The sequence below is a fragment of the Anolis sagrei genome, chromosome 2, assembly GCF_037176765.1.
Source record: "Anolis sagrei isolate rAnoSag1 chromosome 2, rAnoSag1.mat, whole genome shotgun sequence".
Lineage (NCBI taxonomy): Eukaryota > Metazoa > Chordata > Lepidosauria > Squamata > Dactyloidae > Anolis > Anolis sagrei.
In genome coordinates, this window is record NC_090022.1 from 27160115 (window position 1) to 27180194 (window position 20080).

At 43.2% G+C, this 20080-nt stretch overlaps 2 protein-coding genes across 3 annotated transcripts; one reads left to right on the plus strand and one right to left on the minus strand.

Annotated features, from left to right (window-relative positions):
- Nucleotides 1–1407: 1407 nt before the first annotated feature.
- On the minus strand, nucleotides 1408–14456 carry RPUSD3 (RNA pseudouridine synthase D3). Of its 2 annotated transcripts, none has more exons than XM_060766528.2 (9): nucleotides 14257–14456; nucleotides 12995–13151; nucleotides 11906–11950; nucleotides 9535–9631; nucleotides 8680–8787; nucleotides 7219–7303; nucleotides 5193–5319; nucleotides 3539–3678; nucleotides 1408–2863 (listed from the first exon to the last, which is right to left on the minus strand). In XM_060766528.2, the coding sequence occupies exons 2-9, from the start codon at nucleotides 13128–13130 to the stop codon at nucleotides 2612–2614; spliced, it is 990 nt and encodes a 329-aa protein (XP_060622511.2). In that variant the 5' UTR covers nucleotides 13131–13151; nucleotides 14257–14456; the 3' UTR covers nucleotides 1408–2611. The 2 variants fall into 2 exon arrangements, with proteins under 2 accessions (XP_060622511.2, XP_060622510.2); XM_060766527.2 differs by having other exon boundaries at nucleotides 12995–13137; nucleotides 14257–14449.
- A 309-nt stretch (nucleotides 14457–14765) lies between these two features.
- On the plus strand, nucleotides 14766–19583 carry JAGN1 (jagunal homolog 1). The gene is made up of 2 exons (XM_060766526.2): nucleotides 14766–14924; nucleotides 18492–19583. Exons 1-2 carry the CDS (start codon nucleotides 14836–14838, stop codon nucleotides 18952–18954), a joined length of 552 nt encoding a protein of 183 aa, XP_060622509.1. The 5' UTR covers nucleotides 14766–14835; the 3' UTR covers nucleotides 18955–19583.
- The last annotated feature ends 497 nt before the right edge of the window (nucleotides 19584–20080 follow it).

Consider the following 20080-nt stretch of genomic DNA (forward strand, 5'->3'; position numbering starts at 1 on the left):
ACTTGTGGCAACCCTGTTTTCCTGCTGAACAGCTCCTTTCCATTCTCCCCAGAGTTCAACTGAAAACCATCCCTGCATCACATTAATATTAATTAAGAAGCACTCTTCTGCCATTTCGATTCAAGTAGAGCAGCTGTCACATCCCAAGAGATTGCTTCGTTCTCCTAATTGCTCTGCGCTATCCATGCATAATCTATTTAGCCTCACCGCTCTTGGGATTCCTGAACATATGAGTCTTTTCTAAGGAGATCTGAGTTTTCCAGGCAAAGAGTATCAGATACTGCCACATGCATAAGCCATAGTGATCCAAAGCTATCCAATTCACAAATGCATGAATGAGCTCTACCATGAAAATCCAAATGTTAGTAAGAGGTACAGATATGAAAGCTGGGAACATATGCTCATTCATTGCATTCATTGCTTTATTCTGTGAAGACTAGCCTAAAATCATAGAATCATAGAGTTGGAAGAGACCTCATGGGCCATCCAGTCCAACTCCCTCTCATTAGACTTCGGCTTAGAGGCCAGCGGCAAAAGGAAAAGGAATTTTAGGTTTTGCGAAATAAATGAAATTTATTATTTCGTATATTTCTATCCCGCCCTTCTCCCCATAAGGGGGACTCAGAGTGGCCTCACACAAGCATCAGAAGATGCTAACAACACAAATACCATAAAATTACAATTCAGAATAAAATAATTTTAAAACATTGTACAACATCATCAATAAATTTAACAATAAATGAACATGCCAGTAAAACCAAACGAAGCTGGGAAAATCCATGTTGCAAAACCCAAAATTCCTTTTCCTATTGCCGCTGGCCTGTAAGCTGAAGTCTAATGAGAGGCCTTCCAGACAAGACCTCTCATTCCAGACAAGACATAATCAGGGCCAGCTAATCACCTCCCAACAAAGGATTCCCCCAGGCAAGAAGCAGCCAGACCTTGATAACTGCTAGACTATTAAATGCTAATCAAGGTAGCCAATTGCTACATTCACAGCTACCTCAAACAGACAAGAGTTCTTTCTCCCACCCTGGACATTCCACAGATATATAAACTTCACTTGTCTAGTTTCCAACAGACCTCACAACCTCTCAGGATGCCTGCCATAGATGCAGGCAAAATGTCAGGAGACAATGCTTCTGGAACATGACCATACAGCCCGGAAAACTCACAATAACCCAGTGAATCTGGCCATGAAAGCCTTTGACAATGTTATTATTATTATTATTATTATTATTATTATTACTACTACTACTATTGAAAAGGTAATGCTCTGTTCTCTTACGATATTTTCTTGATGGCCATGGTCTCTGTGCTCTTTTTAACAAGTGATCATTGCCACCAACTCTTCTGTTAGGAAGAATGCATATTCACCTTTGTAACACAGACAGCAAGCTACACATCCTCAGGGAAGGCATAAATCCCACTTTTTAATTGGTGAGGCAAACCTCCAAGAATCAGCTCCTTAATTCAGTTACAGACTCATATAGCCATGGCACCATCATATTCACACACAATAGAGATGACTCCTCTCTTAACAGATTATAGAGATGGGCCAAAACTAACAAAATGGAGTTCAACAGTGACAAACGCGAGATCCTTCACTTAGGCAGAAAAAATGAAATGCAAAGATACAGAATGTGGGACGCCTGGCCCGACAGCAGGACGTGTGAAAAAGAACTTGGAGTCCTCGTGGACAGGAAGGTGAACATGAGCCAGCAATGTGATGCAGCGGCAAAAAAGCCAATGGGATTTTGGCCTGCATCAAAAGGAGTCTAGTGTCTAGATCCAGGGAAGTCAGGCTCCCCTCTATTCTGCCTTGGTTAAACCACACCTGGAATATTGTATCCAATTCTGGGCACCACAACTGAAGAGAGATATTGACAAGCTGGTAAGTGTCCAGTGGACGGTGACTAAAATGATCAAGGGTTTGGAGAACAAGGCCGATGAGGAGTGGCTTAATGGGCTGGACATATTTAGCCTGAAGAAGAGAAGGCTGAGAGGAGACATGATAGCCATATATAAATACATGAGAGGAAGTCACAGGGAGGAGGGAGCAAGCTTGTTTTCTGCTGCCCTGGAGACTAGAATGCAGAACAATGGCTTCAAACTACAAGAAAGGAGATTCCATCTGAACTTTAGGAAGAACTTCCTGACTGTGAGAGCCGTTCAGCAGTGGAACTCTCAGCCCTGGAGTGTGGTGGAGGCTTCTTTTTTGGAAACTTTTAAACAGAGGCTGGATGGCCATCTGTTGGGGGTGCTTTGAATGCAATTTTCCTGCTTCTTGGCAGGGGGTTGGACTGGATGGCCCATGAGTTCTCTTCCAACTGTAGAATTCTATGAAAGAGAAATAACCCAAAGCCAAGCCTTCTGGTGTTGTCTTTCTTTGTATTTTACAAAAGGACAAAAATAAAGAACACAGGAGAGTCTTGAATAAAGCTTCTTTTGCTAAGTTAAACCAAAGCTATGAAGGAAGTTTCTGCATGGAAATTCCCCAGTGTTCTTTTCTCCGTCAGTTGCATGAACACTTTGCCAGCAGGAGCCAAGACGGTGTTTTCTCCTTCTCCCTCGGCCCGAAAGACGGAGTCAGATTGGCATGAAACAGTGTCTACTGGGTTGGCGAAAATGCCTTCAGTGACTTCTCCTGCTCCTTGTTCTTCCCCTGTGGCAAGGTTAGTCCCAGAAGAGAAAGCGTCCTCAGGAAAAAAGCCGGAAAGGGAGCCGTGAACGCCGCACATGATGAAAAGGCACCAGCGGAAGGGGAAGGGAGGAGGAGCTGGTGGAGGTGAAGGTGGAGAGGCAAGCGATGCACATGTTGCTGCTGCAGGTGGAGCTTCTTCAGCAGGGAGTCATCTAGGACCTATCAGGAAGCAGGTAGAGAGGAAAAAGAATTGTGGTTGCTAATATAGTCAGCTCTCCACATTAACAGTGGTTAGGGGTGCAGAAGTGTTGCAAAAGTAGGAAAGCAGCAAATTAAAAAATGGGTTGTTGTAGGTTTTTCGGGCTATATGGCCATGTTATAGAAGCATTCTCTCCTGACGTTTCACCTGCATCTATAGCAAGCATCCTCAGAGGTTGTGACCCCACAACTGCCATTCCTTTTGATTATCCACCACGGGGACTGATGGAAATTGCAACCCAACAGCACTTGTGCCTCTGAGGTTGGGGAAAGTCTAAAGCACATTTTGAAGTCAGGCATCCTATCCACAAGCCTTGTATCTAAATTTAGACCCCATTCTCTTGACTAAACAGAACAAACTGCAGCTTTCTGGATGTTACTGTTATCAAAACTCCCATCAGCTCTAGCCACAATGTCTTAGGATGAGGAATACAGAAGTTGTAGTCCACCATCTGGGGGCCACATAAAATGACGTGGCAGGCCAGATTAAGCCCACAGACAATGAATTTGACACAGATGAATTAGAGGAAGTTATATACAAGTATTTCTTGATTAACAAAGCCTTTGTACAAGAAGCCCCTTTTGGCAAAGGCTTTTGACACCAGGCAAGGCAGCATCAGTCCCACAGTGCCATACCTGTACCCGTGGCAGAGAGCTCTCAGGAGACAAGAGGAAGGGCTCCCCCAGGACGGTCCCCACACGGGAGGAATACACATGGTCCCCTAATATAGGGCTCAGGATCAGGGTCGAGTGCACTGGAAGCTGGCTGGAAAAGGCTGACAAAAAATAGAGAGAGAGAAATAAAGCAGAGACATAGCAGCCAGGAACACCAGGAAAACATACAGACAGCTCAAACTCTGGGTTGCTGTGAGTTTTCTGGGCTGTATGGCCATATTCCTGAAGCATTCTATCCTGATGTTTTGCCCACATCTATGGCAGGCATCCTGAGAAGTTGTGAGGTTTGTTGGAAACTAGGCAAGTGGGGTTTATGTATCTGTGGAATAATGTCCAGGGTGGGAGAAAGAACTCTTGTCTGTTTGAGGTAGCTGTGAATGTAGCAATTGGCTACCTTAATTAGCATTTAATAGTCTAGCAGTTATCAAGAACTCTTGTTTTTTGGAGGCAAATATGAATGTTGTAATTAGCCACCTTGAATGGCCTTGCAGCTTCAAAGAAAATATAACAGTAACTTAATGTGTTGTCCCAACAAAGGATTCCCCCAGACAGGAAGCAGCCAGGCTTTGAAGCTACAAGGCCATCCAATGCTAATCAAGATGGCCAATTACAATATTCACACTTGCCTCAAACAGACAAGAATTCTTTCTCCCACCCTGGATATTCCACAGATATATAAACCTCACTTGCCTAGTTTCCAACAGATCTCACAACCTCTCAGGATGCCTGCCATAGATGTGGGTGAAACGTCAGGAGATAATGTGTAGATTTTAAAAAAATGATTGTTCTTTTGTTAAATGTGCAAATTTAAAATGAAAAATATTTTAATCTAACTATTATATATACTCAAGTATAAGCTGACCTGTATATAAGCTGAGGCAGCTCATTTTACCACAAAAAACTGGGAAAGTGTATTAACTTGAGTATAAGCCAAGCGTGGGAAATGCAGCAGCTACTGGTAAATTTCAAAATAACTCTAATTAAACGATTATTCTAACTTTCTTCAGTGTAAATGTGCTTACATTTCCTTCCAATAATAATAAAAGGAGTAAAATAATAAATGTAATAATAGTAATAATAATAATAATACAGTAAAATAATGTAAATGTAATAATAACAGTAATAATACAGTAAAATAATAAATGTAATAATAATAATAACAGAGTAAAATAATAAATAACCTTGACTCGAATATAAGCTGAGGGGGACTTTTTCAGCCTTAAAAGGGCTGAAAAACTAGGTTTATACTCGAGTATATACAGTATATCAAGACCCCGCAGGGGATACATTCCTGGCTTGATCACAGTTACCTGAAATCCCAGACATGCCAAAACACCATTAAATTAGCTTTCTTCCATTCCCAGCACACCCATAGTCACACCACCAACTCTATGGTAGTTTCTGTGGGAAGTATACTATAACATACTTGGAGATGAGCAAATTTAGGAAGACCATTTTCCCCTCAGGTGAAACCACAGATAAGTGAAACTAAATGGTCTCAGGCATCTTATGTATATGCCACTAAAAAGAACATTTACTCTCCCATGCTGTAACGCCTTTCCTAGTCCCCTGACCTGTCAAGTTCTTTCTATTCTGCATGATATCAGCAGCGTACCTGTCAGAGGCTGAAGTTGCAGCAAGGCACAGCTTTCTCGGGAGTCCAGGACCCTGTAACGCGTCAGGGTCTTTTTTACCTCTCTCCTTTGAATGCTTCCGCGGGTTGGGGAAACCACTGGCACCACCTGCAACCGATGCATAGAGTCCGGAAGTCAGCATACTCCCCCAAAATTGGTAAAAACAGCAACCAAATACCATATTTCATTTCATAATAGTCGCCACTATGTCACACTCACATCTCCATTTTTTGGGGTGGCAAAATTATTTATTTATTTATTTAGTTCTTTTCATAATAGTCACAGAACTGCTGGAAGCTGATTCTCCCTTCCTTTCTTCCTTCTCTGAACGCAAGGCAGTTTTAAAAACCCGAAATGGAAGTGGGTTGCTGTGAGTTTTCTGGGCTGTATAGCCATGTTCCAGAAGCATTCTCTCCTGACGTTTTGCCCACATGGAAACTAGGCAAGTGAGGTTTAAATATCTGTCAAATGTCCAGGGTGGGAGAAAGAACTCTTGCTTGTTTGCGGCAAGTGTGAAAGTGGGGTTTACATGTGCAGCCATAGCAGAGCACCTGAAGAACCAACCTGGACACAGCATATTATTTGAGAACACAGAAATGCTGGACCACTCTCACAACCACCATGTCAGGCTACACAGAGAAATCCACAAGCATGTGGGCAATTTCAACAGAAAAGAGGAAACAATGAAAATGAACAAAATCTGGCTACCAGTATTAAAGAACTCTAAAATGAGGACAGTAAAGAAGAAGCAAGACTCAAAAAGCAGGGGAATTCCAGATAAGAAACAATCAGGACCAACTTCCCCCAGACAGGAAGCAGCCAGGCTTTGAAGATGAAAGGTCATTTAATGCTAATCAAGATCGCCTCCCTCCAACCTTCGTCTGCACCACACTGCCATGCACCGGGCACGCCTGCTCTCCCCTCCCCACTTTGAGTCTCAAAAATAGCTCTTCTCTTGGCTGAGAGGCTGGCCAATCACAGCAGGGGAGGGCTTTTGGTGGGGGGATTTGCCGTCTGGATCCAAAAAGAAAGAGAAGGACAGGCGGAGAGATCTTCAGCCTTATCTGCCAAAAAGTTTCCTAAAACCATTAGAAATAGGTTTTCCGATTGTCTTTGGTGACCCCTCTGAAGCCCGCTCATGACCCCCCAGGGGTCCCGACCCCCAGGTTGAGAAACGCTAGTATAGACTAAGAGTTTCCCTTCCCCAATGTTGCCTTGTGAAAGTTGGAATGTATCTAATTGCGTCTTTCCTCTCTGTTTTTGTTCTCATTCTGATTGGTTGTTTAAAATGGATATTTTTCTATTGCAAGCCTTTTAAAATGTGACTTCTGCCTTCTTACACTTTAGTATGGAGAGTATGTACTGTATGCTTTGAGATCTCTCTCTCTGCTTGTGTGTCAGAAGAGATGTAGTGTTTTGTGCTTTTCCCTCTCTTTGAAACCTTAGAAGAGATGATTGTTAGAGTAGCTCAGACCCAGTTCTTGATTATTAAGAAACGCAGTTATTTCTTATTATTGTAAGTAAACCTTTTGTGATTTTTTAAGGATTGGACTCTGCATGTTTGCCTCATGAGCTCTGAATTCTTTACAGCCATGTCACATGGCACTTCATGCTCTGCTCGCTAATGAGCTGATGCTCAACTTTGGTCTCCTGTTTGTTTTTGGATGCTCTGCTAAATTTAGGGTAGTTTTCCCTGACACTATCATTCCCTCAAAGACAAAATGGGAATTAGAATCCAGCCATAATTGGAGGATTATAGGTTGTCTCTGGACATGCTCCAGAGCAACCACTTCAAAGCCATCACTTCCCTGCCGCTTGCCCACTAACACTATCCTTTGTTGTTGTTCATTCGTTCAGTCATTTCCGACTCTTCGTGACTTCATGGACCAGTCCATGCCAGAGCTCCCTGTCGGTCGTCACCACCCCCAGCTCCTTCAAAGTCAATCCAGTCACTTCAAGGATACCATCCATCTACTATCCAGGATACCATCCATCTACTATCCTTACCAAATCAAAATCTTCAACCTGCATCTGCTTGAGGCCTATAGAGATCTCCCCCTCTGAGGCTTCAGGGATTCTGGTAGTGATGGCACTGCAGAAAGAGAGGGGGGAGTGTCACTATCTGGCCATCTGCAGTTAGCATGGCGTACCAATGCTTTGAGAGTAACACAAAAGGCAGGAAAGGAGCTGCCCGCCATCCTCTCCCCTTTTTGCTCAACACAGGGGTGGGAATCTGGCAAGAAGAAGAAGAGGAAGAGGAAGAGGAGGAGGATAAAAAACAACAACAACAACAACAACTTTATTTTTATACCCGGCCTCCACCTCCCTGAAGGGACTTGGGGCAGCTTACATGGGGCCAAGCCCAAACAACATAAAGTTAAAATATCTATATAAATAAAAATGTAATGTTCGTTCATGGGATTAACATAACTCAAAAACCACTGGAAAATGGAGATAACATCTGGACACAATATACCTATCAGGCCAACAAGTGACCATCACTCATAAAAACACTGAAAAACAAAGCAGAAGAGGCTTTTAAAAAGCCAAAAAAATGCATTACAACGCATGCACCACATATATACACAAACATATATACACACACACAAAACACATATACACAGACTGGGCCACAGCAACGTGTGGCAGGGGAAGGCTAGTAGCAAATAAAATATTAAAACAACATAAAAACAACAACATGAACAATAATAAAACAAGCATCATACGCAACAAACAGAAATACTTCAAGTCTCATTTGGGGCTGGTGTGCAAACAAGTTAAAGAATAGGCTAGCCAATAAGGTGGATAGAACATGTAACAACATAGGAATAGTAATGTTATGTTGTTTATTTTATTGCAATTTGTATTGTTATATTGTGAATCTTGTTCGGGCTTGGCCCCATTTAAGCCGCTCCGAGTCCCCTTTGGGGAGATGATGGCGGGGTATAAGTTTATTATTATTATTACAGAGCAGTTGTGACAGGGTCATTTTAAGTTAGAAGTGCAGTAATCAGATACAGGAACCTGATTTTAGGCCATGGTCAAAGGAATCGTCAATTGAATGACAACAGAACATCCACGTCTTTAGTTCCTTACGAAATGTGGATAAGGAGGGTGCCAGCCTGATTTCCCTGGGAAGGGAGCTCCAGGGTCGAGGGGCCACCACCGAGAACGCCCTTTCTCTCGTCCCCACCAAACGTGCCCGAGACAGAGGTGGGAGCGAGAAGAGCCTCCCCAGAAGATCTTAGAGATCATGTGCGCTCGTAGGGGAAGATATGGTCACAAAGATAGGCAGACCCTGAACTTGTCCTGAATAATACAATTGCTGTTGGACTGCAAGTCCCAGCAGTCTTAAACTGCATAGCCAACAGTGAAGAATGAAGGAATTGCAACCCAGCAGCCTCTGGAGCACCTATTACTTCCAGCCCAGCAAGGGAAAGAAGGAGAAATGTGTAAATTTTAACTCACCAATAGGTAGCAGTCGGACGTTTTGCTCTCTGAGACCGAATATAGAAGTCCTGGACACGGCGGACAGTATTTACACAACCGGAAAGCAGAACAAGCCCAGAACTCTCCCTAAGGAAGATACAAAGTGTTTTGAAACTATCTGAGAGAAAACATCAATAGCTCATTCTGTGGACAGGGGACTCGGGCAGAAGATGTGACTTGACTCAAACCATTCAATCCATTTAAAGCGGAGGTGGGACTTGAAGTCAGGTCCTGGTTGTCTTCTACTACCAGATGAAAAACAGCATCTACAGAGTGCTTCCACATCAGTGCTATGAGTACAGCTCTGCTTCTCCATTTTATTTAAACACTGATATCTCATAAGCTCAAACACTGATATCTCATAAGCTCAAAGAAGCTTCCAACAGTATTCATAGTTTTCTCCTCAAAATAATACTCCCCTCACCAGGGCAAGAAAACATAATCAAAGCCCTCCTGACAAAGAGACATCCAGCCACAGATATAGATAGATATATATGATTCACACAGACATAGATATAGTATCATAGATTTGAAAGGGACCTCTAAAGAAAGACAATGATATGTTGCATGTTCCAGAGTAGGCAAACCAGACAATCTCCACATCAACACTGACAAAGAAACAGCAAGAAATACTGTTTACCCACAAGCAGAAAGAAATCACATATATTAGAAACCAACACTTTCTCATTACTTTATTTTCCAGATCACCAGACTGGGCCACAGCAACGCGTGGCAGGGGACGGCTAGTAACTAATAAATATCTTGCTGTAAACAATCTGTCACCAATTAATCCTGCCAATCATTTTCTTCTCCATCTCCAAAGCCACTACTTACTTTCCTGCAGCTTTGATCACTTGGAGATTCTGAGGGAGCCCCAGCTTTTGGCTTAGATATGGCAAAAGAGAGAGTAAAGTCACTTCCTCTGGCCTACCTGTTGTAAACATGGAAATAGAAAAAAATTGGTTAATGTTGTGTCTAACTAGGAACCTAATCTTCTCTAGGTCTCACTCATTAGGTTGGTGCCCACTAGAACCCACATGATCCCCAGCTAGTTGGGATGGGATGTATCTATTAAGATTTGTGCGCCAGCTGAGACTGTACCTTGTGAAGTTGGATCTGGCCAGGGTGGTCCATGCCTTAGTCACTTCCAGATTGGATTACTGTAATGCACTCTACATGGGGCTACCCTTGAAGACAGCCCGGAAATTCCAATTGGTACAACGGGCGGCAACCAGGTTACTAACTGGTGCGACTTACAGGGAGCGGTCAACCCCCCTGTTTAGGGAGCTACACTGGCTGCCATTCATTTTACGGATTATTATTATTTTACAGATTATTATTATTTACTCTGTAAGCCTACCAAGTCAATTTTAAATTGTGAATTTTAAATCTGTGTTCTATTTGTATTGTATTCATAGAATCAAATCATAGAATCAAAGAGTTGGAAGAGACCTCATGGGCTATCCAGTCCAACCCCCTGCCAAGAAGCAGGAATATTGCATTCAAATCACCCCTGACAGATGGCCATCCAGCCTCTGCTTAAAAGCTTCCAAAGAAGGAGCCTCCACCACACTCCGGGGCAGAGAGTTCCACTGCTGAACGGCTCTCACAGTCAGGAAGTTCTTCCTAATGTTCAGATGGAATCTCCTCTCTTGTAGTTTGAAGCCATTGTTCCGCGTCCTAGTCTCCAAGGAAGCAGAAAACAAGCTTGCTCCCTCCTCCCTGTGGCTTCCTCTCACATATTTATACATGGCTATCATATCTCCTCTCAGCCTTCTCTTCTTCAGGCTAAACATGCCCAGTTCCCTAAGCCGCTCCTCATAGGGCTTGTTCTCCAGACCCTTGATCATTTTAGTCGCCCTCCTCTGGACACATTCCAGCTTGTCAATATCTCTCTTGAATTGTGGTGCCCAGAATTGGACACAGTATTCCAGATGTGGTCTAACCAAAGCAGAATAGAGGGGTAGCATTACTTCCTTAGATCTAGACACTATGCTCCTATTGATGCAGGCCAAAATCCCATTGGCTTTTTTTGCTGCCACATCACATTGTTGGCTCATGTTTAACTTGTTGTCCACGAGGACTCCAAGATCTTTTTCACACGTACTGCTCTCGAGCCAGGCGTCCCCCATTCTGTATCTTTGCATTTCATTTTTTCTGCCAAAGTGGAGTATCTTGCATTTGTCACTGTTGAACTTCATTTTGTTAGTTTTGGCCCATCTCTCTAATCTGTCAAGATCGTTTTGAATTCTGCTCCTGTCCTCTGGACTATTGGCTATCCCTCCCAATTTGGTGTCATCTGCAAACTTGATGATCATGCCTTCTAGCCCTTCATCTAAGTCATTAATAAAGATGTTGAACAGGACCGGGCCCAGGACGGAGCCCTGCGGCACTCCACTCATGTACTATTAGTAATTTTTGTACCATGTATTTTAGTACGTTCATGTTATGGTAATGTGCTTTATTTGGGGTTTTTAATAATAATAATAATAATAATAATAACAATAATAATAATCTTTATTTATACCCCGCCACCATCTCAGAGCAGCTTACATGAGGCCAAGCCCAGCAATACATTACAGCAAAATAAAATATAAACAACAACAATAACATCACAATAAAATAAATAAGCCAATCAAGTAAAATAAACAGTGCAAAATAACATAATGGAAAATCAAACACAGTGGACAGGCCAAATGCACGACATAAAATGATAAAACTCTGGATGAGATAGCAATGAAAAAGGTATATTCGTGGGGGAGGAGCTCGTAGGGGATAGAACAGTGGAATTAGACTTTCAATAAGGTGGGGGAAAATGCAAAAAGAGGAAAACAGTGTAGGTGAAACAACAGGATTGGAATATATATGGTCACTCTCCAGAACTGTGTTGTACCCCACCTCAACCTGTGAGATGAGAACAACAACAACAACAACAACAACAATAATATCGCTCTATCTCCCCTAGTGGATTCAGGGCAATTTCCACAGACAAACATGAAATGTACAGAGTAGCCATTAAAATATAAACATAATCTGTTAACAAAATACTACGCATTAAAACAAACCCATTTCATAAACCGTTGTGCAAACGCCCCACTTATATGTGGGCCAGGACAGGTTGAAAGGGCTGATCAGGGTTCCTGTAGAAAAAATGATAACAAAGTATTATCTCCACCATCATCATCAATATTACAATACGACATACCATCCACAGACAGGCCAGGCGGTTTGTTGATGGCCACAAGTATATCTGAAATACAAAACAACCAGTAATGTCAGAGATAAATCTTGATGTGGTTAAGTTAGGTCTTTTTTTATCCTGTGAAAAAATTCCAAACAAGTGGAATTGCCTTCACCAAAATTCAGAGCAAAGAGAGAAGTCTGAATGGGATTTTCAATAGTGGGATTATTTTTTTTTTGTTAAAACAGAGCTCTCTGTTCTCCTCACATTACTTAAACTAGAGAATGGAATACATAGGAAAATCCTTTATGTACAGAAGGTTAGGAACAAACACTGGGAAGAAGTTTTCACCAAAATCAAAGTGAGAAGAGCCCAAGAGGGCCATCTATCCTGCCAGGCAAGAATACACAATCAAAGCACTCCTGACAGATGGTCATCCAGCCTCTATTTAAAAACGTCGGGTTTTTAAACAAAGACTGAATGGCCATCTTTCAGGAGTGCTGTGGTTGTGCATATTCCACTGTCAAACAGCTCTTATAATTAAGAAGTTATTCCTAAAGTTTAGTGAAATCTCTTGTTATGCAATTTGAATCTGTTGCTCCATGTTCGTGTCTCCAAAGCAGCAGAAAATACGCTTGCCCCCTTCTCAATGTGACAGCATTTCAAATACTGAAACATGACTGTCATGTTTACTCTTCACCTTCTCCTCTCCATGACAAATATACTCAAGTTCCCTAAGCCAAACTCAATAAATTAATTTTACATAATATATATAAAAAGATATCCTCTTTCATCCCCGCTAAGCTATAGAAAAACGGTAAACAACTTCTTCTCCTGATGTTGCTTTTTCTTCTTCTAATATTTATATACTACTTTTTTCTCTTTCATAAACTTAAAACAATGAAAAACAGAGGAAAAACAATACAATATGCTATTTAAAACCTTAGACATTAAAACAATTAAACCTGCTGTTCTCTAGCTGTTGCTGTTGGACTCAAAATTCCCATCAGCCACAACCAATATGCCCCCTGGTTGGGGATTATGGGCGCAGAAATGCAACATCTGGAGGACCATAGGTCCTTTATATCCCTTTATAAGAGATCATATACCTACCATCTCTGTGCACCAGTGATTCTTCCAGCAGTTTCAGCAGTTCTTCACGACTCAGAGGTTTTCCAGGTCCCAAGATACTTTTTGCACTGGAATGGCCTCCCGCTGGTTTCTCCAAACTTCGTTGCTTCAGCAGCATCTGGTACCTGCAAGACGGGAGCTGTAAGAAGTGGTTTCTTTCACCACTTTTTTTCCCAGAATTCTTTAACTATGTTGCAGGTCCACCATACGTGGAAAAAAAATCCCTTCACCTTCTTGCATCTCCAGCAAGCCCCTTGTCCTGTTTTATCTATTTTGGCTAGTAACTCTGGTGTTATGTAGGTTCTGTAAAACATTTTAAACCTCACCTCTGAGGATGCTTCCCATAGATGCAGGCGAAACATCAGGAGAAATGCCTCTAGAACATGGCCATATAGCCCGAAAAAACCCACAAGAACTTAGTGATTCCAGCCATGAAAGCCTTCGACAATACATTTTAAACATATTTTCTCTAATTGAGCTGGCCACTGAGAATCTAAAACCCTTATTCTAAAGATGTTCCCACTCTTCCAGATCAATATTTCATCAACTTCTGAAGGGATAGAGTAAAACCATTTTAAATCTCTCATAAAAGAACATTATGTGAGTTGACACAACGGATCACATTTTACATATATTGTTCTGAATTAAGAAGAGTAAGCTACTTGTTATTCATTGTTCATCTGCATGGCATATTTTCTTTCTCTGGCAAGGCAGTGTATGGGCTGACAAAATGTGAACTTTACATGGATTATTTTACATTATGCCACACATACAAAGCTCTCAAACTGTTCTCCATAGCATGTTTCCATGGCAGTTAAAGTGGAGACACAGCACGACAAATGTGTATGGTGAAAGCATCTGAAATTGCTCCATGTTGCTTGGAGATGCTCCTCTTTCAATTTAAAATTTTATGCTTCCATAGGATGCTGCGATGGCGGTTTAAAGTGGGATAAAAGCGCTACACCAGCCTAGTGTGGACATTATGACTAAAGGGATACAATATGTGCGGGGTGGCAATCGACCCTGGCTAGAATGAATGTACTTTGACACCACTTCAAATGCCATGAGAAGAGGTTACAGACTCCTGGGAGTTGTAGTTTTACAAGGTCTTTAGCTTTATCAGCCAAAGAGGGCTGTTGCCTCAATTAACTACAAATCCCACGGTTCCACAGCATTGAGCCACTGCAGTTAAAGCGCTGTCAAACTGCATTAATTCCACAGTGCAGAGGGAGCCTCTCTCTTACCAGGCCCGCGTACTGAAAGGCGCCCACATTCCTTTACAGAGCCTCCAAGGCTTGGAGCGAAACATTGCGGCCGAGCAGCTAAACAGCCTCCGTTTCCTCTCAGCCACGAGAAAGAGTGAGTGACGCCATTGGATAAGACATGCAAGAGCCTTAGGGCGAACCACCAATCAGAGAAAGGCGGTCTCTTACTCTTAAAAAACCATTGGACTTCAACTCCCAGAAGCCTCAGCCAGCTTAGCCAATGGTTAGGAATTCTGGGAGCTGAAGTTAAAAAAAATACCCTGGAACATCGGAACCAATAGGGAAGCGCTTAGAACGCATGCGCACGAAGACATTAGGGAAGCGCTTAGAACGCATGCGCACGAAGACCACGCTTCATCCCGTTTGTTGTTTTCTTCTTCTTTTTTGGACTTCAACTCCCAGAAGCCTCAGCCAAGGCGGCCAATACTATAGAATTCTGGGAGCTGAAGTCCAAACTTTGCTTGGAGGCTATCTCGAAAGAGAGGGGGGAAGGGGGGAGGTTAAAGCGCATGCGCGCGCTTGGCGTTCCACCTGTCCCAGGCTTGGGCTTCTGGAAAGATGGCTTCCCGCGCGGGGCCGCGAGCCACGGGGACCGACGGCAGCGACTTCCGGCACCGGGAGCGCGTGGCCCAGCACTTCCAGATGAGGTGGGAGGAGCGGAAGTAGGCCTCAAAGTGGGCCTTCCTCGCCTTTTCTTTGGTGTCTTGGCTTTCAGGCCTGTGCCTGGGGTTGCCTGAGTCACTGATTCAGAAAATGGCATTCGATTGAGCACAGCAGCTCTAGTTTCAGAGATATGGTTATCATGGTTTTCTGAGAGACCAGGTGGTGACTATTAGATGGCCTAGGTTCTGTATCTCACACAACTAGAGATGCTAATGTAGGCCTGGGCAAACATGGGCTCTCCAGGTGTTTTGGGCTTCAACTCCCACAATTCCTAACAGCTTCAGGGCCTTTCCTTGCCCCCCTCAGCCGCTTAAGCGGTCTCAGTCTGTGAGAAGGCCTCACAGTGTGAGAATGCCTTACGAATCGATTCGTTAATGGCGGACGCGACCGCGCAATACGCTAAAAAATCCTCCAAATGGGACAGGGGGAACTTCTGAAGCTTCCCTTTCCCTCTGTTGTTGACTGTTGGTGTGATAATTATATATTTTTTTCACTGATAAAACAAACAACAACTATAAAACTTGCACCAGACATGCGCAAACAATTACGAAACAATTACGAAACGAATTGAAAATTTCGTTTCGATTTTTAGTTGCTCCTGAATGGTTCAATATCGCTTCGTTATAAAAAAAAACAACGAATTAATAACGAATTACGAAATTAACGAACGAAACCGCCCAGCCCTAGGCCTCACAGTGTGAGGAATGCCTTAGTCTGTGAGAGAAGGCCTCACAGTGTGTTTATTATTCTCAATTCTTCTTTTTATTATTAAAGCTGTGGATAGTTGAATACATGTATTCTTCAACCCATTCTTGTGCTGGAAGCAAAGATACAAAATGGGGGACAATGCCTGGCTCGAGAGCAGTACGTGTGAAAAAGATCTTGGGGTCCTCATGGGCAACAAGTTAAACATGAGCGAACAATGTGATGCGGCGGCAAAAAAAGCCAATGGGATTTTGGCCTGCATCAATAGGAGCATAGTGTCTAGATCTAGGGAAGTAATGCTACCCCTCTATTCTGCTTTGGTTAGACCACATCTGGAATATTGTATCCAATTCTGGGCACCACAATTCCAGAGAGATATTGACAAGCTGGAATGTGTCCAGAGGAGGGCGACTAAAATGATCAAGGGTCTGGAGAACAAGCCCTATGAGGAGTGGCTTAAATAACTGGGCATGTTTAGCCTGAAGAAGAGAAGGCTGAGAGGAGATATGACAGCCATGTATAAATATGTGAGAGGAAGCTACAGGGAGGAGGGAGCAAGCTTGTTTTCTGCTTCCTTGGAGACTAGGACGCGGAACAATGGCTTCAAACTACAAGAGAGGAGATTCCACCTGAACATTAGGAAGAACTTCCTGACTGTGAGAGCTGTTCAGCAGTGGAACTCTCTGCCCCGGAGTGTGGTGGAGGCTCCTTTGGAAGCTTTTAAACAGAGGCTGGATGGCCATCTGTCAGGGGTGATTTGAATGCAATATTCCTGCTTCTTGGCAGGGGGTTGGACTGGATGACCCATGAGGTCTCTTCCAACTCTTTGATTCTATGATTCTTTGGGGGCTTTTAAACAGAGGCTGGATGGCCATCTGTCGGGGGTGCTTTGAATGCAGTTTTCCTGCTTCTTGGCAGGGGGTTAGACTGGATGGCCCATGAGGTTTCTTCCAACTATGATTCTATGATGTTCGACCCATAGTCATTTGGCTGGGGTACAGCTTATTTGAAGGGGCCCCTGGTGGCGCAGTGGGTTAAACCCCTGTGCCGGCAGGACTGAAGAACGACAGGTTCAAATCTGGGGAGAGGCGGATGAGCTCCCTCTATCAGCTCCAGTTCCTCATGTGGGGACATGAGAGAAGCCTCTTACAAGGATGATAAAACATCAAATCATCCAGGCGTCCCCGGGGCAACATTCTTGCAGACAGCCATTTCTCTCACAACAGAAGCGACTTGCAGTTTCTCAAGTCGCTCCTGACACGACAAAAAAAAGCTTATTTGAAGGGCCATATATATCTTTATGAGCCTATTTGAACACTGATCATCTGGAGGAATAATAATAATAAAACTTTATTTATACCCCACCACCATCTCCCCAAGGGGACTCGGGGCAGCTTACATGAGGCCATGCCCAACAATACAGTAAAAACAATGTAACACAAGAACATTACAAAAAATAAGAAAATAAAATAACATAAGATACAAAAACCAATATAAGTAAACAACACATCAATATAAAATCAGAACATTAAAACACTGAAAATAATCACAGTGAGCATGGTGTTCATCACTGATCATCTGGAGAAAACCTTTTTTATCATTGATATTTTATTAAGGGATAAAATAGGGGTACATTGGCAGGTTATTTTTTTAAAACTTTTTTTTTGTTCTAGCACCCTCTCAACCTTGTTTGATGGGAGCAATGGCGACAGGGCTTTTTCAGTATCTGCTCCCAAACATTTAAAGTCTCTCCCTAGAGCAGGCATAGGCAAACTTCAGCCCTTCAGGTGTTTTGGACTTCAACTCCCACAATTATTAACAGCCACAGGCCCCTTCCTTTCCCCCCTCAGCCGCTTAAATGAGCTCAGTCCTTGAGAAGGCCGCACGGTGTGTTTATTATTCTCCATTGTTCTTTTATTTATTTATTTATTTATTTGCTTCATTTGTTAACCGCCGCTCTCAGCCCTAGGGCGACTCTTCTCTTCTTCGTATTATTATTATTGTTATTGTTATTATTATTATTAGAAACACAACAAGATGAGTCCACAGCAGACACTCTGCTGGCTGTTGTATTGGATCACACATCGGACACTTCCCAAGTGTCTAGGACTGTGTGATGTATTGGCGAATAATGCGTGCAGATCCCAGTAAGGTGGCCTTTTGCAGCTGGCAGATGGTAATTTTGTCAGCACAGATTGTGTTTAAGTGCAGGCCAAGGTCTTTAGGCACTGCACCCAGTATGCCGATTACCACTAGGACCACCTTTACTTGTTTGTGCCAGAGTCTTTGCAGTTCGATCTTTAAATCCTCATATCATGTCAGCTTTTCCTGTTGTTTCTCGTTAATCCTGCTGTCACCTGGGATTGCAACATCGACAATGCATACTTTGTTTTTTAACACAATCGTGAGGTCAGGAGTATTGTGGTCCAAAACTCTTTGGCAGTCTGAATCTGGAAGTTCCAGAGTATCTTGACATGTTCATTCTCTGTAACTTTTTCTGGCTTGTGATCCTACTAGTGCTTTGTCACAGGCAGATGGTATTTGAGGCACAAGTTGTTGTTGTTAAAGCTGTGGATAGTTGAATACATGAATGCAGAATCCGTGGACATGGGAGAACTCTTTGTATCCTTAATACCGTATTTCTTCAATTCTAAAACTAATTTTCTTTCCTATATAAACACATCTAAAAATGGGGTGTATCTTAGAATCGCAGGTGTATCTTGTGTATTTCGTTATGGTACTGAAATTAGGGTGCATCTTATAATTGATGGCATCTTACAGATGATGAAATACGTGGCGTATTTCCATGGTTTGCATTATTTCTCTCTCCGTTTGCTTCCCAACAGTGTCTCCCTCAAGTCTGAGATCAAGAAGCTGATCTACATGCAGGTGGCTCTGTGGCTACTGGTGGCGGCGCAGATGTGTGTGGCACACTTCAAGCTCTTATCCCACGATCAGGTAGCCATGCCTTACCAGTGGGAATACCCCTACCTCCTCAGCATCATCCCTTCACTCTTTGGCTTTATCTCCTTCCCCCGGAACAACATCAGCTACTTGGTCATCTCCATGATCAGCACCGGCCTATTCTCAGTGGCTCCCCTCATCTATGGCAGCATGGAAATGTTCCCCATGGCACAGCAGCTCTACCGCCACGGCAAGGCTTACCGCTTCATCTTCGGTTTCTCCGCAGTCTCAGTCATGTACCTGCTGATCGTGGTGGCCGTGCAGGTTCACGGCTGGCAGCTCTATTACAGCAAGAAACTCCTGGACTCCTGGTTTACCAGCACACAGGAGAAGAAGAAGAAATAAACACATGCCGGGGAGTTGCATGCCTGCAATGCTGCCTTGGGGCCAAGGGTGGGAGCAAGGGGGTGCCCTCCCCAAGCAGAGGGGGAGAGGGGGCTGTTGGGTGCTCTCTGTCATCCCCACCCAGCTAAGTGGAGAGGAGGTGCCATGGAAGCCAAGTGAACATTGCATCGTTTGTAGGTTTCTTCCAGTCCGTCCACTCTTATACAAGGAGACAGACTAGGGCAATCCTGCCTTGGGACCAGTTTATGAGATTCCTCAATCCATATGATATTGGGACACTTGAAAGGGACAATGCCAACTGCAACCAACATGGGTGGATGAGGGAGAATGCAGTTCCATATTGGTTTGCATAAACATTGGCTTGTTCCAAGCAGCTTTGCACTTGGGAATTGGTACAGCTTAGGAAGATTACTTTTATTTTGGATAGTGAGGTCATCTAAACTGTAAAGTGAATGCAATTTTACACCACTCCTCTAACTGTCATGGCTCAGTTCTAGGTGAAGGATTACAAAGAATGCTGGTGCCCCCCCAACCTGCAAATCCCATAATTCCATAGCATTAACCCACGGCAGTTAAAGTGACCTCAAACTGCAGTAATTCTACAGTGTAGATGCACCCCTAAAGAAAAATGCCCAAACTCTTAAAAGTTTTGAATTAAAGTTTTGCTCAGCAAGGCATGCATCTACACTGTGGAATGAAAGCAGTTTGACACAAATTTAACTACTATTGCTCCATTCTATGTAGTTTTACAAAGTCTTCAGCCTTCTCTGATTTTTTTTTTTTTTTGGTCGTGTCAGGAGCAACTGTTCCTGTTGTGAGAGAATTGGCCGTCTGCAAGGACGTTGCCCAGGGGACGCCTAGATGATTTTTGATGTTTTATCATACTTTGTGGGAGGCGTCTCTCATGTCCCCGCATGAGGAGCTGGAGCTAATAGAGGGAGCTCATCCGCCTCTCCCCGGATTCGAACCTGCGATCTTGTCAGTCTTCAGTCCTGCCGGCACAGTGCTTTAACCCACTGCACCACTGGGGACTCCACCTTCTCTGATAAAGAGTGACGATGCCTTACCAAACGAGACATCCCATAATTCCACAGCATTGAGCCATGGCTGTTAAAGTGGCACCAAA